At 60.1% G+C, this 27,350-nt stretch overlaps 2 protein-coding genes and 1 long non-coding RNA gene across 12 annotated transcripts in view; 1 reads left to right on the top strand and 2 right to left on the bottom strand.

The window, feature by feature from the left end:
- SZT2 (SZT2 subunit of KICSTOR complex) overlaps positions 1–2,978 on the top strand; it is a 56,688-nt gene extending 53,710 nt beyond the window's left edge. For all 10 annotated transcript variants that reach the window (XM_083846583.1, XM_083846590.1, XM_083846586.1 and 7 more), the window contains one exon: positions 2,252–2,978. In XM_083846583.1, coding sequence (XP_083702709.1) covers positions 2,252–2,395 — 144 coding nt within the window. In that variant the 3' untranslated portion in view covers positions 2,396–2,978. The remainder of the gene's footprint in view (positions 1–2,251) is intronic.
- A 353-nt stretch (positions 2,979–3,331) lies between these two features.
- HYI (hydroxypyruvate isomerase (putative)) lies at positions 3,332–6,115 on the bottom strand. The gene is made up of 8 exons (XM_083846597.1): positions 5,901–6,115; positions 5,689–5,800; positions 4,799–4,913; positions 4,580–4,658; positions 4,353–4,402; positions 3,937–4,006; positions 3,624–3,758; positions 3,332–3,463 (listed from the first exon to the last, which is right to left on the bottom strand). The coding sequence occupies exons 1-8, from the start codon at positions 6,094–6,096 to the stop codon at positions 3,375–3,377; spliced, it is 846 nt and encodes a 281-aa protein (XP_083702723.1). The 5' UTR covers positions 6,097–6,115; the 3' UTR covers positions 3,332–3,374.
- Positions 6,116–8,897: 2,782 nt separating this feature from the next.
- LOC310903472 lies at positions 8,898–15,206 on the bottom strand. The gene is made up of 2 exons (XR_014587580.1): positions 11,007–15,206; positions 8,898–10,859 (listed from the first exon to the last, which is right to left on the bottom strand). It is a non-coding gene; the product is annotated as an uncharacterized lncRNA (long non-coding RNA).
- Between the last annotated feature and the right edge of the window lie 12,144 nt (positions 15,207–27,350).

A 27,350-nucleotide genomic window follows, 5' to 3' on the forward strand; every position in this document is an offset into this window, starting at 1 on the left:
AGTTACAGCCTGCGTAAAGAGCTTCCCTGGCTTGTTTTTTGGACATACTTAAGCTTTTTTTATTTGATGCCCCTTTGTTCTTATATTCGAAAACACTGAACAGTCAATCCCCTCTTCCTTGACAGGGTTGCTTTTAGGTCCCTCAAGTCGTTTCTGTCCAGGCTGAGTCCCTTCCATTCAGTCCAAAGCTAGAGCACGCTTAACTGCAGTGTTGCAGGCTGCTCCTACCTGAGCGAAAAGGAAGGGGACCTGAACTGTGAGCGAGGGTCACAGCAAAGCTGCATGGGCCCATGTCCATGGGCCTTCATTGGACTTGAGAGCAAAAAATATTCTGTTATCAACTGTGCTGCAGGCAGGGGATTGGGTGGGTCACAGGGAATGCAGCTCTGTGTGAGAGCAGGGGACCTACACGATGCTTCAGTCCAGTGAGGCTTTTGCAGGGACTGCAGCATATCTGATCCCTCTGGAAACAAATTGCATACCATCTTACGTGGCTAGGGGAGACAGAAGGGGTGGTGCCTGCTGGAAGGCTTCTCAGTGCTTCTCGCCACCTGATGATGAAGAGTCCTTCCCATTTTGAGCTGGAGCTTTTGTTGTAGCCACTTTCATCTGTCACTTCTCAAGCCAGTGGTAGCTCGGAGCTGAAACAACTCTTTACACATACCTGCTGCTTCCGAGCCCTACATTCCCCTCCACGTGTGAAGGTGGACTTTTCTGCTAGCCCTGTGTTGCACAAGCTTCAGGCCTCCCTTCCCCGACGGCTTCATTGTCTTTCACAGCCTGAAAGGCTCGGGTCAGCCTTTGTAAGTACAGGTGTTTGGGACTGCACCCAGTGTTCCTGAGAAGTCTCAGCAGAGCCAGACAGGCTTTGCTGTCCCTGCTGCCTGCTTGTGGTACAGCCTAGGGTGGTTTTGCCTTCTCGTGGCTGTCGCACTGCTCGTAGTGCCACCTCGTGGTCACTGGCAAACCAGGCCCTCTAGCACCTGCAGCACCTCTCCCAGTGAGCTCCATCCTAAGAGCACGAAGGATTTCTGTTATAACCGTGTATTTTCCACTAAACATTCATCCTTTTTCCTGTGGCCTCTCAAAAAATCTCTAGGCTTTTTTTTTTTGTATTATCCCAATCCACTTTTGTATTAGTGCCTCAAGTTTTATCAGCGTGCTCCTCATCTTTGTGCCAGACTCATTAAAGTACTGGGCGACGTGAGTCCCTAAACCCATCCTGGAGGAACTGCATTTGTAACCCGTCTCCAGCCAACCACTTCCCCTTTCAGCACTACCCTTCTCACCTTAAATTTTTTTGCATTAATTCCTATCTTCAGCTTACCTAAATTTCCCATGTGGCCCTACATCAAATCCTTCCCAAAGCTCAGATAAGATACACCGTGATTCCTTTGTCTAGAAATATTACCTTATCAAAGAAAACTCTCGTGTTAGCACATCGCTTTGGTAAAACAGAGCTGCCTTTACCTTGTTCTTTCCAAGCCTGCTTTAAAGCCTTGCACACTCCTGGAGTTAGGCTCACAAATCACTTTCTCTTCCCTCCTAAGTGGCAGCAGTGCATTTGCTGTTTTGCAGTTACGTAGCTGTTCTCAGGGCTTCACAAGTTCGTTAGGAGGCCCTGGCTGCTAGATGTGCTCTATTTCAGCTCTGGAGAACATCCAGTCCCCGTGTCTTACCTCCACGATGCTGCTCTGAGTGCACTGAGTCACTCGCGTGTTTCTTCAGCTTCGGTTCCTGCAATGTTCTCTTCTGCACCCTGTTCTCTGCCCCCCCTGCCCTTGCCCCACCTTGTCAGTACAGTTATTAATGAGAACGGAGCAGCTAGCATTTATTTTTAGGATTGCAGTTATTACACCTAATCTCCTCCCCTTCCCTATTCGTTTCACTCCTACTCTTTGCCTTTGTAGAAGAAATTTCCCTCTAATTTCCCTGGAACCCCGTATTACTGTGGAGGCAGTAGGATCCCCTCCTCTCCCGAGGCAGCTGCTGCTGGGGTTTGTGTAACTGCAGATGCACGGGGGCTGGGACGGGGGGTGGGCATGTCCTTGCACCTAATTTCCCCTGTGAAAATTGGGAGGAGGCTCAAACATGCTGTCACAGGAGGAGGCACAGCTTAGCGCCGCTGGCATTTTGGGACTTCTCCAACTCTCTGCCTGACTCTGCCAAAGAAGTGCCCACGCACCTGCGCTAGGGGCTACGCGGTGCTCCTCCTAATCCTGTCCCCTGACCTGCTCCTTCCTCTCGGCAGAGCCTCACCGTGGTTTTCCGGGAGCCGTTCCCAGTGCAGCCCCAGAACAGCGAGAGCCCTCTGCCCCAGCTTGTGTCCACGTACCACCACCTGGAGTCGGTCATCAACACCGCCTGCTTCAACCTCTGGACAGGCCTGCTCTAGCGCTGGCACCCGCGGCCTGGAGGGACACACGTACCGGATCTCTGCACGCCTGTGCCGTGGGTGACAAGAGGGAAGGACAGCCCGCTGGGCGGGACCTGTTCTCAGCACTGCTGGCAGCACGCATGGGTACCAAACAGGAGCTTGCGGATGGGTGCGGGCAGCCTGGCTGCTCCTCGTGGGCTCCAGCCCCAGCTGCACCTTGGTCTCCGGCTGCCTGCTGGGGCCCTGGGTGCAGTTTTCGGTGGGTTTGAGTGACCTTGAACCAAAGCGCAAGGACAGGAGCTTGGCTGCTGCAGCCTGGCTGAAGCAGAGCAGCTCTCAGGGATGTGCCTTTGGCACCTGCAGTGAGTTCTGCCTGCCAGGAAGGGCTGGAGGTGCACAGTGGGCAGCACTGCACAGCACTCTGCCTGCACGTGGAAAGACTGCACCGCTGGGCAGGGAGGCTGCCCGCTCCAGGCCCTTTGCTTTCGTCAAGAGAGCATCGAATGGGACAGGAAGGGTGAACTGGACCAGGGGAAGGTTTTATGGAGGTGTACATTAAAGCCATGGACATATCTGTGAAATAAACTCAATCAGATCCCTACCTGTGTGCTGTAGGCTAGGATGTGGCAAGCCTCCCTCGGGCTGCCTCCCCCTGGAGCAGGGGAGGCTGGGTTTGCACTCTAGTCTCCTGCCTGAGCAGGAGCAGCTAGCTGGAGCTGGAATGGGAGAACACCCATTTCCCAAGGAGTGAATGCTCCCTCAGCACAGGTGCCTGGAAACTTCTGCCTAGACCCCCCCCCCTGCAGACTTGGAAGTGAAGGTGCTGAGAATGACCTGGGAAAGGGGAATAGGACATGGATGCTCCTAACTTCATGCTAACTTCATGCTAGGTATCAACACCTTCCCTCCCTTCCTCCCTCCTCCTTCCCCCAAAAAAACAGACAGGTTCCTGGGTTAGGCCATTGGATTGACTTTTTATTCCAGTGATTTCCTTGCTTTAGTCTGTTGCCTTTCTGGTCCCACCAGGCTGCAAACCGCGGCTCTCCCAGTACGAGCGCAGCCAGCCCAGACCTTCCACCGTGTCTCCTGCAGTGACAGACACAGCGTCCTGCTGGCAGCCCAAAGCACGCTGGAACAGCTTCTGCTCTGTTGTCCCCAGGTAGGGACCCCGCTGTTCCCCAGTGCTGGTCCATGCTAGGATCTGCCAGGGGGCCTCAGGCCCCACGCTGCCCCCCGGCCCACTCACCTTTTGGAGCATACTCACACCCCACGTAGCCGGTGTAGCCAAGGGACTCCAGGAGCTCAAAGATGTAGGGGAAATTCAGCTCCCCAGGGCTGTCGGGCTCATGCCGCCCTGGCACCTGTGCAATCTGGATGTGACCTATGGAAGAAATCGGAGGTTGTGCCCAAGGCAGCCCTGCCTGCAGCCTTCTGGCAGCACAGGACAAGGTAAGCTGAGAGAAGCCCTTCATCCCCAGCTGGCGTGAGGAAGGAGGGTCCCCTCCCAGTCCCTCCTGCCCCGTGGTCGCAGAGGAGCCAGTTGAGGAGCAGGGCTCTACCAATGAGTGGGAAGTACGTCTCCAGGTTGCGGGACAAGTTCCCATCCATGATCTGGCAGTGAAAGATGTCCTGTGTAGGGAAGAGGAAAGAGGGTGCAGCTGTTTGGGAGCCAGTGTTTGAGGATGGCTGTGTCATGGTCCCTGACCCTCCCCATGTCCCCAGGAGGTGATAACGTGCCCTCAGCCACTGGGACTTCCCTGGGCTCCCAGGCACCGTGCTCCTGTGTGCGATGTTCTGGGGCTGCAGGAGCAGGGCTGCCCAGCCCTGAAGTGTAACCCTTGCCTGCAGCCCTCACGCTGCTGTGAGGTGTCTCCTGCCTCCTGTTCTCAGCTATGCCCAAGTGCTGAGGTTCTGCATGAGGGAAGCGAGGCTCCCTGGTGGGAGGTGGCCCCTGGAGAGGTCAGTGCTGACTCACCAGCTGCAGCTTCAGGTTGGGCCGTCCCACCTTCTCCAGGATGGCAGCAGCTGCGGGTGCAAGAAGTGAGAGCCTGTCACTGCCAGGCCCGAAGCTTCAGCCTTTTCTTCAGTACAAACATCCTGCCTTTATGCTCAGGTAACAGGGAGGGGTCTGCCTTTCTTCAGGCAGCGTGGGGCTCCCCCTCCTGCCTCAAAGGAGACATGAGGGAGGGATGTCTGCCTTACCTTGCTGCGGGGTGTTCAGGAAGTAGTGAGGGTCAGTGATGCGGCTGTTAATAGGCTCCACCAGCCCGATCATGTCCTCCTGTAACAGCAACAGCACCCTATGGTTCAGCCCCTCACCTCTGCAGGGGGGAGCGCTCCTTCCCCATGCCAGGGTGGTGGGGATTTTCTGTCCTCGGTACCCTAACAGCTGCCCCTACAGAGGGCTCCTTCCCTCATTACCTGGGCCAGGACATCTGCAGCGTATCTGAGGTTCTCAATGAAGGTGGCCTCCATCTCACCTGCCACTGCTGCACGGTCGGCACCCTGAGGAAGCCGCCCGGCCGTCAGGTGGATCCTGCAGAGACAGATCCAGTCCCCAGGCAGCTGCTGGCTCTAACACGACTTGCCCTGTGTGCAGGCTCTGACGTGACAGGAGCGGGTGCTTGATCTCACTGCTCGCTAGGGCCAGCTCCTTGGAGCGGGGAGGGGACGGCGGCCAGCTGCTGGGCCACAACAGGCGCCATGCAGAGAGCAACCCCGGTGTGACAGCAAGCTGCTTACACCGTTTGGTGAAGGGGTACTGTGACCACAGCAGGGTTTTCAATCTCCCCACTAACGGAGAGCACAAACTGCTCAGGGCAGCCGCAGGGCTGTCTGACCGTGCACAGGGCTTTGGGTGCACTTCTAGGGAAAGGACGATGCAAAGTAGGTGAGATAAGAGGGCCGTGCTGCTTTTCTGAAGCGGAGTGTGTCAGGCGCATTGCATCTCCTACAGGCCATCTGCTGGGCTTTGGTCTTCGATAAAGCAACTGTGGTGGTGTCGGAGGGGTAATTAGTGCTGTAACTGGAGGCTGGGGGGGAAAAGAGGATTGTGAAGGGGACTGCGGGGTGGAGGTGAGGACAAGGGCCCCGGGGGGCATCACCGGGCTGCAGGAGAGCACCGGGCACCTCCTGCGGGGGTGGATTTGGGCCTGTGCACAGGGAGCTGCCTCCTGCTGCGGGCGCAGCCGGGCCGGGAGACTTCGGACTTTGCCCAGGACAGCCCTCACCCCGGCCGGACCTCACCCGGGGCTGGCTTCTCCCGGGGCACCGAGCCCCCAGTGCCGGGGCAGAGCCCCGTGGGCACCTACCTGGGGCAGCCCACCTCCCTGGCGTACTGCACGGCGGCGGCCAGGCCCTGTCGGAAGGCGTCCTGCCGGCCGGGCACGGCGCCCAGCCCCCTCTCGCCCCGCTCCCGGTCCCCTAGGAGAGAGCCGGGGTGTGTGTGTGGGGGGGGGCGGTCACCGACCCCCGCCCCGCCGCCGGCCCCCGGCGCCCCCCGTCCCCATCCCCGCGGCGGTACCGGGCGGGGCGTTGAGCAGCACGATCCGCAGCCCCGCCCGCTCGGCGGCGGCGCGCAGGGCGGGGGCCGGGCAGCCCTCGGGCCAGGCCGCCTCCGCCGCCGCGAAGCCGGCGCGGGCCGCGGCCTCCAGGCGGGCCGGGAGCGCCGGCAGCTCGGCGAACAGCCACGAGACGTTGGCCGCGAAGCGCAGCGACATGGCGGCGGGGCGGGGCGGGGCGGGGCGGGGCCATGAACACCGGGGGCGGGGGTATGCAGATGAGGGGGCGGGGCTATGTGGATCAAGGGGGCGGGGCTATGTAAAGCAGTGGGCGGGGCTATGCAAAGCAGGGGGCGGGGTTATGCAGATCAGGGGGCAGACCCGCCGCCATCTCGCGGCTCCGCCGCACGGCCGTGGTCGCGGTCCCGCGTGGGCGCAGGGCTGGGGCTGGCGGGGGCGGCTGCTGCGGGCTGTCCCTGTCCCCGTCCCCGTCCCCGTCCTTGTCCTAGTCCTCATCCCCATCCCCAGTCACCAGCCCAGCACCCGTGGGTGATGTGGTGCTGCTCCGAGCCCCGTCACAGCAGTGCAGGGACGTGGCTACCGCCAGCTCTCACCTCCCTCCGTGACAAACCCACCAGGGGGCTCGAGCTGTCCCCCTGGGGTGTCCCCAGGGCCCCATCCAGGTCTGCTTGTCCCCATCTGCCTCCACCCGCGGCTGGAGGGCTTTGGAGGAGGTCAGGGCTCTGCAGGCAGAGGGGAAGGTGGCAGCAAAGCTATCCATTAAAGAGTCTCAACTCAATTAAGGCTATTGATTAATCAATTAGGAGAAGCTTGACCTGACTTCTCAGCAATAATCAGAACTGTCCCTGGTGATGGACAGCAGCAGGCACGGGGCTGGCGTGTGTCCCCGGGGCACATCCCCTGAACGAGCCTGGTGCTTGCTCCTGGTCCCAGTACCTGGCCCTCGTACCTGATCCTTGCGCCTGGCCCTTGCTCCGTGGAGCCACAAGGCTCCTGCCGAGGCCGTGCCCACTCCAGCTGCAGGAAACCCGGCCACATCCACAGCTCTAAGCTTGGCATCAGGCCGGGGCCAGGCCCGGGAGGCCACGGGTGTGAGCACAAGAGACGTAGGTTTGGGCAGCCTGCACATCAAACCTGCCGTGCCAGCACCGAGCGCATCTGCCGGGCTCTACAAATTAATGGCGGCTTTATATCTCTGGTAATATATTTCATTGATTTTCTCTTGTTATAACTGCAGTTCCTGCATTGCAGTCGGGTGTTTTGTCGCTTTACCCTGACAGGGCGCGGAGGATTTACCGCCGCTCGGCTGGCCGGGGCAGCACCGTGCCGCCGGCACCCCCAGCCCTGCCCGCCCCGGGGAGCCACGGCCGCATCCCTGCCGCGAGCTTTATGGTCCCGGGGAGAGTGTAGCTCTGGCTCGTTTTATTAGCAAGCTGACATTTTGGCGCAGACCCGGCTGTGGCCTCTGTGACTGCAGGGGTGGGGAGGCGGCAGGGCCCCCTGCCCCCGGCATGGTGCCTTGGGGTGCCCCATGGCACCAGCAGCACGTGGCCAAGCCAACTCGGAGCCCACGGGGACAGTGTCCTCGCAGCACCCCCTAAGTCCCCCTGCTCATTGTGCTGCGGGCAAGATTTCGTCTCTCTCTCTCTCTCTTCGCAAGCCGTGTTTTAATTTAAATTGACATTTCTGCATTTTTAACTACCTGTCCCCAGGCTCGGCTGCCACCCTCGGGGGGCAGGAGGGCTGCGCCACCACGGGCTGGGGTGGCTGGGTGGCACGTCCCACCCGCGCCTGTCACCCTGCCGGGTGGGCAGCCGTCCCAAAACCCATCCCATCTGGATGAGGAGGTACCAGCAGACAAAAAGTCTTCCCCAGCAGCCGGCCCCCTGCCAGAAATGTGAGGTGTTTCCGCTTGGGACCAGGGAAACTCGCTCTCGTTCAGCTGGATTAACAGCCCCTTTAATTCGGCAGAGCTGGGGGGGTTGCTTTTCTTTTTGGCTTTCAGCTTTAACCTGTAATAGTGCCACTGCTGGGCACCACGTGGGGAACCTTGCCAACCTCTCCCCAAAGCCTGGGCGAGGATTTCTGCGAGGCGCTTTAGCGAGCTCGCCGCGTTGCAGCCTCCGAAAACGCTTGGCTGAAAATCCATACATCATACGCTGGGAAACAAACGCACGCCGCCGCCGGCGCTATGGCTATTCTTCATCAGCGAGCATCGAGCCGGGGCTGAACGTGATATCGATCCCGGCAAGGCCAAGACAAGGAGGCGAAGGCCCAGCGCCCCGCACCCCTGGGCCCCTCAGCATCATTTTCCTGCTATTTGGCCGCTTTCAGTCCATCTGCCTTGGCCCCAGCAGCATGGGTGGGCTCGCCCCACGTGGGTCTCTGGGATCTTCGTGCCATCGCAAGATTTCACGGGAAATTAACGAGGAGGCCAAATTCTCCTCCAGCTCTTGGAGGAGGCCGGTGCAGGCGGTGCCTGGGCCTGCTGAGCTGGCAGATGTTGTTTAACATTCCCGGCAGTAATTAATAGACGGCTTCATCACTCTTGTATGATTCAAACATGTCGTCCCGCTTCTTTCCAAATACAGAGCAGAAATATTTGTTAAACGTGTCTGGCGTTTTTGCATGATCATTAGCGCTCGAACAATTCCAGCGGGTGCAGGATTTATAGCCTTGCCAGGATTTCTTTTGGCCTTATTATGCTTTAGACATTCCTCCCTCCTCTGCCGGTCCCTTCCTGGCGAGAGGCTCCCTTTATCAATTTCCCCCTGATTTATGCGCTGCCACTTGTAACTTCTCCTTTACCACGATTATGAATTTCCCCATTTCCCACCCGTTTTACGCCGGTCACCCTCCATCACCCACCACAGACACTAATTTTGGGCTCTGCCCCGGGCTTTGCCCCTCTTCAGGGCCGCCCGTGCTGGCGCCGCGGCTGCGCCCGCCTCCCTCGCCCCCGACACGCACGTTTGTCACAACTATTTTGTCAGCTCCGAGCGATTCCCCTGCACCCCTGTAATCTTGGTGCCAATCAGCCCCTTAACAGCCACCTCGGCGGGGAGCGATTTCCCCGCCAGCCCAGGGCTTTGTCGCTCCGCACAAATATTTAAGCAGACGCTTGCAATCACACTGTCGGCGGCTGCCTGCACCCGGGGAGCGCGCCCGGCGTTGTCACCGGCCCCAAATCTGCTGCAGGGCACCTGCGGGCTTGTGCCATCACCCATCGGCTGGGGAGCAGCTGCGGGGTGCACAGCACCGATGGTCCTGGTGGTGGGACACGGGGAGGGATCCGATACCACTATGGGCACCGCCAGGGCACGTCCCCAGCTCCCTGTCCCCTCCTGCAGCCCTGTGGGGATTTGGGGACGGGATCGGCTCTGCTGGCCCCCGGCACGCTGCAGCCCCGTGGTCCTGCCTGAAGTGTCCCTCTGCAGCCCGGTCACCGTGTTAAGCCATCTCTTAATTAATCAGGCTGATTGTAATGTGTTTTTAGGGCATTAAAATTCAATTGTGGAATTCTCCGCTGGCTGGGCTCGCAATGAATACAGAAGTTTGCCTAATTAGAGCTGACACGCAGCCGGCGGGAGAGGCAGGCAAACAGCCCCGGCAGTGCTGCCCGCCTCGTGCCCAGCGCCCCAACCCCAGCTCCTGGCCCCCTGCTGATCCCCACCCCACAACCGGTGCCCCTGCAGCCGCAGGTGCTGGGGGCACGGTGGGCTGCAGGATCAGGCCCCGGGGCAGAGGAGCAGCCCCAGGCACCGAGAGCTCCCGGCCGGTGCCCGGTCCCGCACCCCGGGGTGCCAGGCACAGCCCAGCACCGCATGGGGCAGCAGCATCCCTGCCTCCGCTGGGACACGCTGCGGGTGCTGGGGAGCAGCACGGATGGACCCTGGGTGCCCAAGTGCTGCGTGGGGCTCCTGGGGCAAAGGTGGTGCTGGGGCAGCCCCGTGCCCCCGCAGCAGCAGCCTGGGAGGGGAGCGGTGCCCGGTCACAGCGCCCTGGGGACAGTCCCCACAGTGCCACCCGCACCAGCCCCGGGCCGGGCACCAGCCGAGAGCAGTGGAGATATTTCCTTATCCGCAGCATCAGGTCTTCTTCGCTGTCATTACCACGGCAATTATCATCTCATTTGGAGTCTTTAGTTGCCATAATCTGTCTCCTGCACTGATTTATTCTGCAGGCCTCTTCCGAGAGGGGAGCAGGAGGAATGGAGCCATCCATTAGGAGGCAAGGAGGGCTGGGAGGCAGCCCCGGCCCGAGCAGAGCAGAGCAAAGCAGAGCAGAGGTGCCCCTGCACCCTGATGGAGCTGCGGCATCCTCCCTGCAAGGCAGAGGCCCTGAACACGGGCAGCTCAGCCAGACCCTCCTGGCTCCATACAGGATGCGAGCTCCCCGCTGCCCCCAGCTCCGGGGCATGCAGACCAGCGCAGGATGGTGCCCTTCCCTTTCACACCAAGGCGAACACATCGTCCTGCACTTCAGCACAACCTGGAGCAGAATTTCTGCCGAGCCACGGCTTCGTCACCTTTCCCTCACCTCCGGACCAGGCTGCTGCTGCCTGCAGTTGATTTTCTCTCTGTTTGCTTCCACAATTATCTCCTGCTCCCCGCGACTCCGCCAGCCGATGGCTTTCATTGATATTTTCAGCATCTGCATTTGCCGACTGCCAGCTTTCACTCGCTGCTCCCAGCTCTCCAGCTTCCACGTGCTACGTTCAGCTGCCATCTCTTCTCTCACATCTCATCTGGGGACAAAGGGAGAGCGCTGGGCTGCCCGCAGGCCCCAGCTGTGCCAGCACCGTTTGTCCCTATGTCCCCCATCTCTGGGGTCCTGCAGGTCCCCTGGTGCTGCCCTGGACATCCCCTCTTTGGTGGGGCTGCCCAAGAGGGGCTCCCTGGGTTTGTCACACAGGAGTGATCCCACACCCGAGGTGCTGGTGTCCCCGTTTGGTGGCAGCCCTGGGGGACAACAGGAGGGAAGAGATGGTGACAGCCACCGGGCAGCACGGCTGTCCCAGAGGAGAGGCAGAGCCCTGGCACGGGGACACCAGGACGCCGCCAGGTGACTGCCAGCCCCGAGCAGCACCACCCCTGCCCGGCACTAACCGTGTGCCCCCGGGTCTGTCCCACAAACAGCTGTGGCCGCAGCAGCCCTGGCGCCCGTCCTTGCTCCCACTGGGCTGCCAGGGGCTGGGGACAGGCAGGAGCCAGCAGCCGGGGACGGCCACCACACCAGGGGCAGCTCCGTCCCAAAACAGCAGCGCTGCTGCCTTCCCACCCCCTGAACCTGCCTAATGGAAGCCATTTATATGCAAAATCCCCAGAAAAAAAAAGCGGTAATTAATGAAGTCCCTTTCATTACCATTATGCAAATGCGATTAATTTCAGCTGTTATGAATATGCAAATATTACAATTATGATCTAATTGCCAATGTGCGTAGGGGAGCGGGCAGAATATCAACTCTCAGACCGGGCTCCGGGAGCTTTGGGGTGCGGCGGGAGGGCAGGGGCAGGGGCAGGGGCAGGGAGCCTGGGCAGGGGGTGCCCCCCTGAGGGGTGCCCACCTGGGGGGCTCTGCCCGCCCCTGCGGCACGGAGCCAGCAGCGGGGGCTCCCTTCCCCCCTGGGAGTCAGGGCCACCTCTGAGTGCCCGGGCTGCTGAGAGCAGCTCAGTTGTGCCTGGTGAGAGGGTCGTGCCTGGGCTGCGAGGAGGAGGAGAGGAAGAGGAGGAGGAGGAGGAGGAGGAGGGTTACCAGGCAACTTGGTGCTGCAGCGCTGGAGGCACACAGCAGCGGCAGGCAGCGCCCTGCCCTCACCCCTCCTGTGCCTGCAGACCCCAGCCGGGTGTCACCGTCCCCCTGTGACCCACAAGTGGGTGCTGTCCTCTGAGCCAGCTGGGCCCCCCCCCAGCCCCTCACACACTGCCCCATGGGGGCTTGGTGTCCACCGGGCCTTGTACTTCTCTCACCTGGGCGGGAGGAAGCAGGGAGGGCGGCAGCAGAACAGGGTGCGCAGCCCCCACATCCCCAAGCCCCCCGGCCCCTTCCCGCAGGCCCAGCTCGGAGGAGGAGGAGGAGGAGGAGGAGAGGGAAGGCTTTGCAGTGCTGCTGCTCGGTTTCCAAGGCAATGAGACACGATGGCTGTTCATCCCGGCGGGGTCATCGCGCCGCGTTGAAGCCCCGGAGCGGGGGAAGAGCCGCAGCCCCCAGCCCCCCCAGCTCCCCACGCTGGGACCCGCTGCGCTCCCCATCCCCTGCGGCTGGGGTACTCCGGGGCCAGCCCTGCTGCTTATGGGGTCAGAGCAGGCCGGGCGCCTTCCTGAAGTGCAGCCACACTTGGGGACGTGCAGGCTGCTCCCGGTCACTCGCCATCCGCCCAGGGGACGTAGAGGGCACGTTTAATTCACTCACACAGCTGCTGCTGCTACCGGCGGGTGCCAGACCCGGCGTGACCTCCCCGGTACAGGAGAAACACCGGTGCTTGGTGAGGGCAATGCCTCCACCCCTCCAGGGCGCTGTGGGCACCCGTGGGTGCCATCACCCCGTGCCCGGTGGGTGCTCACAGAGGGCAGCCACCTCCCCGCGCCGCCCGGCATGTTTTCCAAGCTAATTGAATTCAGAGAGATTTCTTCCTGGCAGTGACAATCGATGAACTCTGTGTTATCAGCATCCCCCCACACCCTCGGCACTGGAAATGGATATGGACGAGGGGAAAAATTGAATTTGCAGCCATTTTTATTGGGATTTAATTGGGCAGTCTCACCTCGTTGCCTTAATCCCGGGCGCTGATGCGTGCAGCCGAGCCGGCAGCTCCCCTTATTTATCACTTTTCAAATATTTGCCTCTTCGCAGCAGTGGGAAATCGATGCTCCCGCCTGGGGCATGCCGGGAGCACCCCGAGCGGGCGGCTGGGGATCCATCAGCCTCTGCCACCGCTATCGACAGGGCGATTGGGGTTTAAGAGGCACTTTGATAGCAGAACTGGCACACATTAAGTGCTCGTCATCAGGGGATGATCATGACTTATTACCGCTAATTCTCCCTGCGCAGCGGCGGGGCCGCAGGGCTCGTCCTCGGCATCACTGCCCCGGCGCCGTGCCCTCGTCCCTGGGGACGGTGCTGCCCGTGTGCCCTTGTCCCCAGGGCCGGGGCGCTGTCTCCAGCAGGGTGATGCTGGAGAACCTGGGGGCTCCCTCACCGCTCCTTTCATCCCCAGGCAGACAGGTTTGGGGGGTGATTACGGAGGGGACGAGTCCGTGCTCATCGTCCCGGTCCTGTGCCCAGCCCTGGATCCCGTCCGCGGGGTGCTCCGGGGTCCCCGCGCTAGGAAGCCAGCTGGATTCGTGTCACCGAGCCGCCTCGCTTGGAAGGCGTCCAGCAGCGAGCAGCCGGGGAGCGGTGCCGGGTGGCAGCACACAGACTCTGCTGCCGCGGCGCCCGCGGGCTGCCAGCTCGGCACGGGGAGCAGGACCCCCGGGCAGCGGGTGGCCCCCTCCCGTCCCCACTGCCTGGGGATGGGGGGTCCTGGGCTCCCCGCCGCAGCACTGGGGCAGGTTTTGGGATGCTCCTGTGTTGCATGGGGTCCCCCAGATGTGGTGCAAAGGACAAAGGTCCCGTCCCACCACCCTGGGCTGTGTCTGTCCCCTATGTGGGCAATGTGTCCCGTGCTCGTGCACACCAGAGCCCATTTCTGGAGATTAAAGATTCAGGGGAGGCTGAGCGGGGCCTGGGGTTTGCAGGATGGTAATTTGTTTCCTTGTTAAGTGCTACGTGTTTTGTTTTTTGTTTTTTGTTTTTTTTTTTTAGCAACCTGTTTATGGGAACGGAACCGCCCCGGCGTGAATTATTCATGGCCCCTCGCAAGCTCATTCTCAAAATATCAATTTTTCCCAGTCACGCCAAGCAGCACTTAAGCTTGAAAGCCTTGTTAAAATGAAAGGCTGGCCCAGTGAGCCGGGGAGGGGACAGGGGACACCGAGGGGCTGCAAAGGGCGTGGGGGTCCTGCCCCAAGCCCCTGCACCCCCCTTTCATCCAGCCCCACTGCTCCGTGCAGCTGGTGGGTCCCAGAGCCATGGGGTGGGACACGGTGCGGGACGGAGGGTGGGTGTGGGGCTGAGGGGATGGGGGCATCACCCAGAGGAGAGCAAGGGGAGCAAGAGGGAGCAGGGACTCCCCATTTTGTCTGAGAGCTTGGGGACGCGTTGTGGGGGCATGGCATGGCCTGGTGGGGGGACAGCATGTGAGAGCTGGGGGCACAGGAATGCAACCCCAGCCACCCGCACCTGCAGGGACAGACAGGGACAAGGGCGCCAGCCTCCCCATCCCGGGGGTGTCACAGCTGCGGTGGGAGGACAGCAGGGGACAGTGACCTGTGGTGACAGGACAGCACTCCTTCCATGGGGGCGGCCAGCATGGGCACAAGGGCAGGCAGGGCCAGGGCATCTCCTGAGCACCAGGGGCTCAGGGGGCACCGAGCAGCACCCAGGCCAGGGCACCACAGTGCCACCAGCCCTGGTGTCCTGCCCAGCACCCGCTGGGGACACCCCAAAGGGCACGGGCACAGCCCCACGGCCCCGACCCGGCCCCAGTGAGGGCAGCCCCAAGCAGCAGCGGGGACCCTGCAAGCAACAGCTGGGCCAGAGCAGCGCTGCTGGTAATTGCTCATTAAAATGCAGATGCTCCCCAAACTGCAACTTTTAGTTTCTCTAGCAACTGCTAAATCAAAAGCAACGAGGCAGGGAAACGGAGCTGTGCAGCGGGTGCCACCGCGCCGCTGCCATGGGCGCAGCAGAGCCCGGCCCGGCCCCGCAGCCCCGCTCCGCTCCCAGCGGGCTGCTGTCACCTTTCGGGGCTGTGCACCGAGGTCTGGGCTTCAGGAGGGTGCCAAGACGCCTGCCGGTGCTCCAGCAGCTGCGCTGATGCTGCAGAGGGCTGCACGGGGGTCCCAGCTGGGTGGGTGCCCCACGCTGGGCACGGGCACCTTGCCCTCTCCCCTGCTGCGCCCCGGGGAGCAGCCACGCAGCCAGCTCCCTGCAGCCCGTGTGCCCGGCCAGGCCGGGCCTTCTGCTGCCCCCCGGCCCCTCCGAGCCCAGCGCCCGCTGCAGGAGCCCTCACCCTGCTGCCTTAACCCTGGCTGAGGCTGCTCCCTGCCCTCAGGGCCAGACCAGGCATCCAACAGGACTAATGGGGGTGTTTTCCCCCCCAGGGGACATCCTCTCCATCCCCTCTGAGAGCAGCGTGTGTTAGGAAGGAGGACACCCCACTTCTCCCCATGAAGGCCCCTGCGGTGCCACCCCCTGCAGGTCACACCCCTTGCAGGTGTCACTGCCAGCAGCAGCTCGCTCTGCTCTGCTCCCAGCTCAGGCAGTGATGCCGCAGCAGACGATCTCTGTGGTTATCATCTCACAAGCCTCTGTATCACCCGCACAAAGCCAAGCCAGCAAAGCTTGTGCATCCTTAGCTTGCCTTTTGATGGGAACTACAAATAGTTTCGGTCCAGCCCCGGCTCCTGCCCAGGAGGCAGCGGGGCTGTGTGACAGCACTGGGCTGGGATGCACCCCGCTGTCCCTCCGAGCCCTTTGCCGACACAGTCCCGATGGATGCTCCACTGCTTGCCAGCGCTTAGCATCTCCCCAGCTGCCCTTTGCTGTTTGCACTGTCACTTTTCCGTCACCATCCTTGTCCACATCGATGGGGATCTCACCTCCGTGCATTTTGCGCACAGAGGCGCGGGGACGGGGCCACAGCAGGGAGCAGCAGCCACAGATGCTCGTGGGTTGCCAGACCTGGACAGCCAGCGTGGGAGAGGCCCCGACCGCATCCCAGACAGGGTGAAACCTCCCTGGTGCCTCCAACTGATCCCACGGGGAGCTCACCTGCTCCAAAACCTGGGGCCAGTCTGCAGGCTTTGGGCCCGTCTCCGTTTTTCCAGCATTTGTCCCAATTAGTGGTTCGTGCCTGGGGGGGCTCAGCAGCAGGCGATGGGGTGGGCCATCCGTACCCGTGCGCCTGCCCGTGCTGTGCCCACGCAGCCGCTGCTCCGTCCCCTCCCGTCGGGGCAGGACGTCCCGCCGGCAGCCCCAGGAGCCCCCGCCCCAGCTCCACACGCCTGCGGTGCCAGCGGGGCCGCCGGACGCGTGGTACCCGGGTGCCCGGGGCTGGAGGACGGCTGCTTGTGACAGTGTCACCGTTTCCATGGCAGCCGTGTGTGACAGCGCAAGCACCGGCTGCCTTGTGGCGGTGGTGCCGGTGGCTGGCTCCCCGCTGCGGGCCGGGGTGGTCCCCGAAGGCGGGCTTCGTCCTGACAGGGGACGTGAGGGGCCATCCACGTGCCCTTCAGCAGCCAGAGGGCACGGCAGCATCCCCACGTGCCCTGCGCCCGTTCCCCAAACGGATGCACCACCAAAGGCGGTACCGAGCTCAGCGTCCCCCCTCGGAGCAGAGCCACGGCGCACAGGAGCCCCACATCCCTTTTCCCCCCCTGCAGGCAACGCCTGCACCCATGGGTGCCCGCACAGTCTGGGGGCTCGTGGCGGGCCGGGGGGGCGGCAGGGAGGGCTGGTGAGCGGCACGTGAGCGCTCGGCCGTGCTCCGGTCCCCTGCCCGCCTGTTGCTCGCAGGGAGCTGCCAGGGAGGATGGAGTGGGCACTTAATCTCCCCCTATAAGTTTAATTAATGGGCTGCAGCGCTCATTCTGTGCTGCCGCCTTAATTGGTACAAGCTGCAAACGCTGTGGAGCCTGGAAAAAAACATTTGGAAATGAAAAATATATTAAGCAGGAAACAGATCAATGGCTCTTAATGAAGCTGATTCGGGGCTGCCTGTCGTCCAGGGGCCGGGGCCGGGAGGCTCGGCTGCCGCGCAGTCTCCACTGCCGGGCACGGGCTGCGGCGGGCCGGGTGCCCCCGCTGCCTGGCTCCCCGCCTCGTTAGGGCTAACGAGCAGCCCTGGGGTGGGAGCAGCAGCCCCGCTCTGCTCTGCACGAGGGCGGTCTGGGATTGTACCCGTCTGTGCCGGGCCGTGGGGCTCCTTGGGGGCAGCTCGAGCCGTCCCAGCACAGCTGGAGCGCCCCTCGCAAGCACAGCTGGGGGGCCAGCCCTGCACGGCTGGAGCCCCATCCCGTCCCCGAGCAGCTGGAGGCTCCCCACGCGCAACGGGAAGCTCACCCCTCAGCACCCGCGGCCCCCAGCACAGCTGGCAGGGAACCCAGCGCCCAGCTGGCGGGGGCAGCCCGCGCACAGCCTGCAGGTCACCCCAGCACCTCTGGCCGACGTGGGGGCCGGAGCAGGGCCGGGGAGCCAGAGGGGCGCGGGCGGCTCGGGGCTGGCTTCGTAGGGCTGGTTCCACGGGGGTTTCTCCCTGCACGCAGGGCGTGGGGGGAGCCGGGGCCGATTTGCATTGAGGGGGCCGGGGGGGGTGGCAGCGCTCTGATAAGGGCTGTAATTGCCTCGGCTGTGCACAGAACATTAGCTGCGCTTCCCAGATATTTACACAGGGGAAAACAAAGTCATAACTCACCGAATAAATAATCGCCTCGGCGCGGTGCTCGGGGAGCGGTGCCCCCCGCACCTGCACGGCCGCCTCCACCGTGCCGTGAGGCCGAGGGTGCAGCCGTGCGGGGGGCAAAGGGGGCAGCCAGCGGGCTGGGGGTGCGGGGACAGAGCCCTGCCGTGGGGCAGAGAGGGGAGAGATCAGGGAGCGTGTGAAGGCAGCCCCTGCTCTCCCAAACCTGTGGGGCCGGGCGGTCCTGTGGGTGCCCCCCTGCTGCTGACGCACATCCCAAGAGCAGCAGCAGCCAGGGCCATGGGACGTGGCCAGGGCGTGCGGGAGAGACCCGCAAATGGTCCCTGGCTCCAGGGGAAGCAGGGTCTCAGCGCTGGCCCCTTTCACACCACACCAGCTTCATTTAATATTTGGCATTTAGTTTCAGCTACTTGACAGCCTGCTAACAAATTAGCGCGGCACGGTATCAATAGCTCCAGACTGCGTAGATTAAAATCTGTTTAACTGATAGATCCCAAGGAAAAAAGAAAAAAAAAAGTGAATGAGGCCAGGCGGCCGGGGGGAGCTCCCTGCGACCTGGAGCTTTTGGGGCTTCGGAGCAGAGCATGGCCGGGTCCTGGCCAGCATCCCTGGGGGGCCCAGTGCCCGCGGGGAGATGGCAGCGGGGGGGCACAGCACATCCCGGCCCCCCTGCAGCCGCGGGTGGACGAGCGGCTCCCCGGGTCCCTCAGCTGCCCGGCTATTGACTGGGGTCTGCAGGGAGCACTTTGATTTCCTGCTGCTAAATCCCAGCCCCACTAATGTGATTGCAAACAGCACGCGGCCCCTAATGGGGAAAGCACGCTGCAGCCTGCCTGCCTGGGACAAATTGCAAATCTCATTACAGCATCGTGTCCAGATTTTTAACATGGTAATAGCTCCCCGGCTCAATTACGTGGCTGGCGCGCTCCCGATGGTCCCCAGGAAGGGGCCAAGCAGCTGCACCCTGGTGTCCTGCTGGGGTGAGGGGATGTGGCTGGGCTGGGGACATCCCGGGGTGCAGCGGCCCTGCGGTGCCACCTGCCGTGCGTGGTCCCAATGGTATTTCTGGAGGCCCCACCGAGCGCCAGCGCAGCCAGGCTGCTCATGGCCGGACACGCACGGCTGCTCCTCGTGGCATTGACTTAGAAAAAGAGGGGGAAAAAAATAGATAACTAATTTAAAACACGAATTCCTTTGCACCTGTTCAGCGCTTTGCACTTTCAAAGCCCCGGCGCGCCCATTAACTAATGAACCACATCAAACCTGCTCGCGCCTCGCATCTCGCCAGCCTCTCCGTTCGCCTCCCAGCCCCTCCTGTGCCACCGTCCCCGCTGTCCCCAGCCCTCGGCGGTGGGGCAGGGGGCTCTGCGTGGCCGTGGCCCTGCCCGGGGCGGGGGCTCCCCGTGACTCACCCCGCCGTGGGCTCCTCTCCGCGCCGCTCGCGTTGTGAATCACCGGTGAGTGCTGTAGCGGGGGGACCGCGCCTGTCACCGCAGCTGTCATCACGCATTCATCTTCTCGGCATCTTTTGCAAGGTTTAGCGCGCATTGTGGAGTTAGGACCACGTAAGTACAGGGATCGTTTTCCTTCTCCCACCTCCGAAAAGCAGCCGCCCCGGAGCGGGCTGCGGTGGTGTTTAGCAACACGCGGCGATGTGATGTTACTCAGCAGGGACGGGCTGGGGTGAGGGATCCCACCGCCGCCCGAAGGTGAGGGATGCGTATATTGAAATTACTCAGAGCAGGTGCTCAGCCGCTCCCGGCACAAGCAGAAACTGTGGGATGGGGCCTGGGATCAGGGCTCTGGGACGCACCCGGCCATCCCAAAAGCAAGGGGTCAGTGTCACAGCCCTGCACAGGGACACGGGGGGACCCCAGCCTCCGCGGGCAGCACCGGTGGGACAGGCAGCAGGAGACGGGGGGGGGTCACTCCAAACAAAGGGGTGTTTTCCGAGGTCTGAAATTAATAACACAAACCCTAATTTAAAATTATATTAGGCTATCAATTACTCCCTGAGCGTCCAAGAGCTTTGCTGGCAGCATCAAATTGCCAGCTGTGATAAATTGTTTTATTGGAATTTCATAAGGTCTGAGTTATTTGCAGATAGGAAATTTCCGTGGATTAATTAAACTTTTGCAACAAGACGGAGCAGTTAGCTGCAGCCCCCTCTCTCTGCTGGCCCAGGATGGGGCTGGTGCTGTCCTGAACCAGGGGGCTCAGGAGCAAGGGGCTGTGCAGGGGTGGCCGTGCCGAATTTGTGGGTTGGTCGGGGCAAGCAGAGCGGCTGGAAGACTGCAACGTGCTCGGCATCAGCCAGCACAGCTTCCGCACAGGAGCATCCAGCCTCATTTGTTGTATTAGAGTTCTTCTAATACTCCAGTAAAGAGTGGGTAGAAGAAAAACCACTCGACATAGTTTATTCAGATTTTCAAAAGGCCTTTCGACAAGCTCCAGCACAGGAGGTTACTATAGAAATTAAGTTGTCGTGGAGCGAGAGGCAAAGTATTGCCACGGATCAAAGGCTCACGGAGAGCCAGAAAGCAGAGGAGGAATCAACGGGCAGTTGTCATCCCAGCGCAGGGCAGCAGCGGGGCTGGCAGGCTCTCCGCTGGCCCCGTGCCGCTCAGTGTACCCGTGGGGAGCCCGGGGCGCAGGAGGCAGCAGCACCTGGGCCGTGGTCCCCGGGGGGCGATGCTGCAGGGGTGGCCCCGGGGATCCCCATGGGGTGAATGCAGACCTTCAGGGCATTCCTGGGGTAACAAGGGGCAGGGGTGGGGAGCAGGGATGGGGCTGCTGGGTGGCTGGGGGGCCTTGTCCCTGGCCCCATCCCTGGCGCCGTACCTGGCCCCACAGGTGTCTGCGGCCACCGACGTGGGTGCGGGGCCGCACCACAGCGCTGGCGCCTGGATCCCCGCTCCCCCACCCCCGGAACCTGCCCTGCGGCTGAAGGGGCCCCACGGGGCAGCAGATAAGGGAGGGAATGCAAACACCCTCCTCGGCCCAGGCATCCCAACTATCTGAAGCCTCAAGTGCCTCACAAGCAAATTCCTCCCCTCCGACGCAGCCTGAGTCAACTGCGGGGCCCCTGCCCTCGGCTGGGGACGTGGCCTCCCCTCGCCATCCTGCAGCTCTCCCAGGTCTCTGTTAACCCCACATACACATTCTCCTCCTTTCCCTCTCTCTCCCCAGCATCCTGGGTGGCTCCTGGGGCACCCCATGCCCTGGGCGGATTGGGGTGACCGCCCCTCGCTCCCCCAGCCTCCTGCTCAGACAAGACCCCGCAGTGCAACCGTGTGAGCGTTCAAGGGGCAGCTGGATACAAACGCCTCTCCCCACCCTGAAATCAGGACAGGCAGCACCCTGCTGCCCTCCTGATGTGGATGCTAGGGGCACCAGCCATGGGCTCAGCATCCCACAGCCCACCCAGGTGGCGACGGCACCCGAGGGGGATGTGGGGCTGGGGGGGAGCCCGCAGCAGCCTGGGGGCTTGGTGCCAGCCAGGCAGGCTCACATCAGGGCTCCCACGCCTTCCGAAAATGCTGCATCCGCAGCGAGGGTCTCCGCCGGGGAACCTGTTGATATGGCAACCCCGTGCGGGGGGAGCGCCCGCCCCCGCGTCCCCCCGGCGTCCCCTCGGTGCCTGGAGTCCCCTGGAGCCCCCACGGAGTGGCTCTGGGACACAGCCGGGTCACAACATGGGTGGTGGCAGGGCGGGGGAGATGCAGCAAAATGCCACACGCGGCGAAAAAATAACCCCGGCGTTTCCATGCGCTGCAAGGCTTTACATTTCCATTCAGATACGAGACCTCCGAGTCCCTGCGGGTTCCTCGCTGAAGCGCTAGCGATGCTCAAAAAGGCAAACAGGAGAGGGATTTAAGGATGCTGAAAGGAAAAAAAAAAAACAAACACGCTTCGGCAGAGTATGCACAGCAAAGCCACAGCAGGAGCCGTGCCCCCAGCCTGGGGGGCTGAGCATCGCTGGCACCGCTATGGCAAGGTCTGTGGCGAACACAAAGTGGCACCGTCCCCGCCACAGAGCTTCAGCCCAATGCTGGGAGAGCTCGGGGAGAGACAGGAGCCCCCAACACTGGGGAGCAGCCACTGCATTTGTAATACATCAGAGAAACGGCTGGCAGACGTCCCCGCAGGGCTGGAGGGGCCGGGGGTGCAGGGCAGCGCAGGGGCACCGCCAGCTTTGGGAAGGGTGCGTTTGTACCCCCTTGGGAGTGCCTGGTGGAGGCAGACTCCAGCTCTTTAAAATCAAACGGAGCTTAAAATGGATTCTTGTTGCTGATGGGCGAAGTCTGGTGGACAAATTGCATTCCTCTGTGTTTCCAAGTGAACTTTTGCTCACTTTGACCTCGGTGCACAGGGACAGCAGGGTGGCCTCTTCAGAGGGACCCCCCGAGGCACGGTGCCTCCTGCACCAGTTGGCATTGGCCATGTACTGGGTGTTGGTGGGTGCCAACGCGCCGTGTCACAGCCCAGACACTGGGGACAGGACACAGAAGTGACCTTCATGAGCAGCTCCTCCGGGCAGCAGCCCTGTGCCGGAGGGGACTGCTGGGGGTGTCAGATGTCCGCGCTGCTCTGGCGGTGCGCTGCCTGGCTCCACAGCCATCCATTATTGATGGGGTCGGTGCTGCTGAGGGGGGCGCAGCCGGGCCGACCCCCACCCTTTGCAGCAAGCACTGCGAGAAGCAGACTGTGCGCTGGCACTAAGCCCATGCCCCGCTCTGCAAAGCAGCACCGCAGACATCGGAGCAGGGAATACCGCGTCCCACGTCTGAGGATGGCACACCTTCACAGGAACGCCTCCCTTCTCCCCTGCAGGCTTTGTGCCTTTTTTTCCCTTTTGCCCCCCCCCCCCCTTTTTTTTTTCCTTCACTCTTCACCCTCTCTCCTCCTGGCTTTGCCATATGTAATAAAAAATAAATAAAGAACACCGAAAGAAAAGAAGGAAAAGGCTGGGTTCGCTCTGCTGGGCTCTCACTCGCAGCAGCCCGGGGCTGCGGCCAGCTGCACTGTGTGCCCTTTCTGCAGGTGGGCAGCCCACCTGGTGCCTGCCTGTGCGATGGCACCGGGTGCCGCTCGGCGCCCTGGTGCTGGGGACTCCAGCAAGGCAGCCCCTTGGAGAGATATAAGAGGTGACTCGCACTGCAAACATATTTAAGTCACTGTTTGGGTGTTTCTCGCAGTATTTTCCCCCAGCAGGTTTCATGCGAGACTGTTTGGCTTTAATCTGTTCTTTGAGTAGCCAGAGAAAGAAGAAAAGAAGGTTTCTGAATTTCAATCAGAACACCCTTATCTCAGCCTCCCCCATCAGGCAGCTCCCCTCTCCCTGCCCTCCGGTCCCCCTCACGCAGTGATTTACATGGTAATGGGGCCTTTGGCCCGGGGTTGAATCAGGAATCGGTGCTACTGCCAGGCTGCAAGCTTGCCCTTGGGGCAGGGGGCTGGGGCCGGGGGTCTGCCCCTGCTTACTGCAGAGGGCAGAGGAGCGGGGAGAGCCCCGGGCAAGGCGCCACGCCGTGCCCCACGCGTGTGCGGGCGGTGGGGACGGCACGAGCATCCCCGCGGGAGCACTCGAGCTTGGCGCTCAGCACGGCTCCTTGCCTGCTCTTGCCAGATGGTGACTGGTGCAGAAAGGCAGAAATGTTTAGTAGATATTTCTGTTCTGTATTTGGAATGAAGCAGGAGGATATATTCATCTCCAGATGATACTGTGGATGGAATATAAATCCTGCCATCTGTAACAATGGGGGATGTGAGGCATGATCTCCTCGAATTCAGCATTTGCAGATCATCCGGACAGCTGATGCTCAAGAGTCTAGAAGGAACTAGCTCAAGCCAATGCTTTGGTTTAAGAGATCTTAGAAAAGTGGGCAAATTCTAAAAGATTGGTGAAATGTCATTGTAGTTCCAGTATTTAGAAAAATTTAAAGGCACAGCCCAGGGACTTGCGTTTCAACCCTGCTATTTATGCGTTTTTGTGGGGGTCTCTTTTTGGACAGAATTATAGGTCTGGCTGATAAAGGGACGTGTACCAAGAGAGCAAACTTGGATTTCCTCAGAACATTTTGCTTATTATCACGTGCCAATTGAATTAAAAAACCCACACTACCAGGGCACACTCTAGAAGGACTCACATCTGTCTCACCCAGACCTCATGGTGCGGAGGTTACTGAGGGATTTCAGGGTTTTGATGCTGGGGTCCCTGGGGGAACCTCCTCCTGCAGTAATGCTGCGTGTGCTTCTGTCGGGTGGTCACCGCAAGCAGGAGGGGCTGTGGTGGTTGCCAAGGGGCTGTAAGGTCTGCAGGTGACGCAGAGACTGGCAGGGGTGTTAATAACGAGCAGGCCAGGCTGCAGCTCTAGTATCTTCTAAATTGCCTGGTGAAATGGCTGTAATCCAACTAAATGCATTTTAATACAGCTGCGTGCAAGGCAAGGCACCTGGGAGGGAGGCATGCTGCCCTCATCTCCAGGATGGGGCTTGGAAAGCCGCGACGCAGAAGTCTCAGGAATGATTGCAGGTACCTGCCTCTACACGAGCTCGTTTCAACAGCGCGCTGAAAAGCAGCCGACACCTTCCTGGAATATATAATGGGAGAATATCAAAGAAAAGTAGGGGAGCAATCTTGCCTCTATTCACTTTACTGCTGAAAGCATTGCTATGGATGTTATTTCCAGCTCGGGTGTCCAGAATTAAGGAGGACACAGAAATTCTGCAAAGGAAGGCCATGCATGCAGTCCGGGTATCAGAAAACAAGCTCCAGTACAAGACTGGGGGTGCACAAACAGCTCAGCCTGCGGGAGAGAAGACTGAGGGATGCCCTGATCTCAGCGAGAACAGTTCTTGACAGTTCAGCAGCCTCAGTCTTGCAGAGAAGTGCACAACAAGATCTGAAAGCTGAAGCAGAAGTTGGAAAAACTCAGCTTGGAAACAACACGGAAGATCCTAGCAGGAGATGCTGGAAGAACTGACTACAGGAGGCAGCATGCTTATTGATTTCACAGCAAATTCATGTATGGGAAACATGTAATCCAGTTTCTGGGTGAGGCCCCATAGTTCTGGTGTGCACAAGAGGCGCAGGTGACCCCTTTGCACCCAGGGGTGCTTCTGCCACCCCTGGGGACACCAGGACTGCCCGTGCTGGCCTCGAGATGTTCATGGCATTTCCACCTCTGCGCTGCAGGGAAGTTAAGTGACTCCTGCCCCTACCAGGCTGGGGGCTGTGACGGTGTGACACCCAATTTCCCTGCCAGGGTGCTGGGCAGCGGGGCACCCAGCCCGCACGGCATCCTCTGGACACGTCTCACCAAGCATTTGTGTGAAAAAATGCCCTGGATCAAAAGCAGTGTTTCCTCCTTGTGCATTTTCTTTTAATTTATTAATAAGAAAGTATATCTGTTTTGCTGAAATGAAAAAGTTTGGAAGTTTGGTGTGTTATTTCCCTGCCTCGTCTCCCATCTCTTCCCGTGACTTGTTCCTGCTCCGGAGCGGAGCAGACGGCTGGTGGGTGGGGGCTGCCTTCTGACTTTTCCCTTTCGATCTGGAATGGGGCCAAACTTCCTCAACTTTGGAAAAGTGACAAGAGGGGAAAAAAAGAAGTACTAATTCTGGTGATCTGGAATGTCAGAATAAGAAAAAAGTAGGTTTTTTTCTTGGTTTATTTTTTTCAAAGAAGCAAATGAGGGGAGCAAAAGGAAAATCCGTGAACAATTAGATGGACAAAAGGTGGATGGGCAAAAGAGAGAGAGGGTGGGTGGAAAGACCTCAGGCTCAGGTTTTGAGGAAAAGCTTTCATTAGAACCAAGCAAAATGGGGACAAGACTGGGATTTTTGATTTTTTTTTTTTGTCTCCTGTTTGGGCGCCAGCTAGAGCCTCAGTGGGGGCACGTCACTGGGGTGGTGCTGCTGCTTCTTTTTGGGAAGTGCTTCACTAGGGAGGTCCAGGACCTGCTCAAGGCAGCCGTGGGTGAGAGGAAGGCCCGGGCAGCCTGAAGGAGGTGGCTCACCACAACTGGGCTCTGCACAAGGGTTTCTGGGTCTGCGCAGGCAGGGAAATGAGTCTGTGATGAGAAGAGGAAACTTTGAGGAAGAATTAGAGAGGGAATAAGCAGAGTATGTCAGAGCTGACTCTGAAAGCGAGGGAATAAGCAGGAGGAAGGAGAGGTTCTCGTGCGTGACGGCAGTTGTGATGTGGCTGGCAGAGCAGGGGCCTGGTGGGATGCTGTGCCACGGAAATACCGTCGGGAAACCGCGCGGAGGCACCGCGGCTGGGGCACCGCGGGGAGGAGCGGCGTGCCAGCCGCCCCCGTGCAGGCGTGCCGAGGGGAGAAGCGAGAAGTGTTCTGGAGATGACAGCAAAGGAACGAGGTCGTCTGAGGGGAAGGGTGCCCTGGAGCAAAGCCAGGGCTGATCCAAATGCCCCCTCGTGCCTGGGAATCATGAGAATGTCACCAAAAGAGATGGGGAGCGAGGAGCAGTTGCAGATATTTACCATTGCTCCTGGTTCTGCAGGTCCTGGGTCTACGTCCCCCGGTGCAAGAGCCACCGTGGCAGCCATGAAGAGCTTTCACGTGGGGACGAGGACCTGGCGCCCGTCTCAGGGCGTGTGAGGTTCCACAGCAGCAGGAAAAAAAAAAAAGAGCTGAACAAGTTTAGAAGCTGAGCTCATTTCTATTCATCATTAATTGCAATGCAGATCAGTGGATGCACACGTGATGGGCTTAAACCTTAAAGCTCAAACGCAGGGTTTTTGAAAACTTAGTGACTCATTAATAACAGACAGGCTTGTGTGTGGAATATCATTAGGTAAATGAGTTACGGAGCGCCAGGAGGAGCTGCCACGACCTGTGCCTCGGCCAGGGGCCCCCGGGCTGCAGCTCGCCCTGGGCAGAGGGGTGGCCGAGCAGCTGCAGGTGCGCGCAGGCTCCGAATCCCCCGCCGCAGGACAAGCAGCTACTTACACTGCGTCGTTCCGAGCACAAAATGCTGAAAGATGGGGAAAAGCAAGTAGAAATAAGACATTTTCTGACAGGTGGAAATCCCTATCTGCTAAGTTTTGTTGAAGGCGCAAGGCGAGAATCATTACGTATTTAGTCAAACATACCACAAATGAAGCAGAAAATAATTGTCTCTGTGGGCACACACCCATGCCACGGTGCCTTCTGCAGAGAGGGCAGGGAGGGCTGCCCGTGCCCTGCATATCAGTGGGGTGAACCCTTCTAGGGGGAAAAACATGCTCAAATGAGCAGTGAAGCTTCCAAGGGCAAAAACTGAGAAATGTGTGTGCATCCACTAGTAGTCAGCAATACTGCCTAAAACCCACTCCTCAACCCACCCGGAACTACACGTGTGTGGGGTTACTTGCCTTCAGGCACTGAAGAAGGCAGTTGCAACGTGTTTTAAAGTCTTTCTCCAAAACCTAGTGGGATGTGAGCAGGGGGCGATGGGCGTTTGGGCAAGGGGCTGCCTCCTGCACTGGAGGGGAAGCATCAAGCGGTCGCCTGGGGCTGGGAAAAGGCAAAAAACATCTCCAAAATCACCACTCCAAGGGAACGCATGGTGCTACAGCTGAAGGAATTAATCAGGAGCCTATAGCAAACACTGCTTCACATTTAGGATATAAAAAAGAATAATAACACACAACACCGTTTGTCTTTAAACAAACACCAGGTAATACATTCCCAACAATTATATCCAGATGCACCACTTGAGAACCTCTCCTAATTGTGAAATTAGAAACATTTTTACTGCAAATGCCAAGGGATGACGTGTAGGGAGATATTCACCCGGTGCCATTCCACGCTCTTTGCCACAGTTGAGTTCCACTTTCCTTTAAAGGTTGTCATTTACATTAAAAAAAAATAAATAAATCGGCTGCCAAGTAGGCAAAGCATTCCCTGTAACAGACCCAGCC

This window comes from Anser anser (assembly GCF_964211835.1).
Source record: "Anser anser genome assembly, chromosome: 8".
NCBI classification, from domain to species: Eukaryota; Metazoa; Chordata; class Aves; order Anseriformes; family Anatidae; genus Anser; species Anser anser.

Bases quoted from the DNA above. Each gene is read 5' to 3' on its own strand.
- HYI (XM_083846597.1), bottom strand. From the start codon at position 6,096: ATGTCGCTGCGCTTCGCGGCCAACGTCTCGTGGCTGTTCGCCGAGCTG. The intron at 4,403-4,579 runs GTAAGGCAGACA...TTGCACCCGCAG, and splicing joins CCTGAACACCCCGCAGCAAG to CTGCTGCCATCCTGGAGAAG. The intron at 3,464-3,623 runs GTGAGTGGGCCG...CTGTCACTGCAG, and splicing joins GTGTGAGTATGCTCCAAAAG to GAGACACGGTGGAAGGTCTG.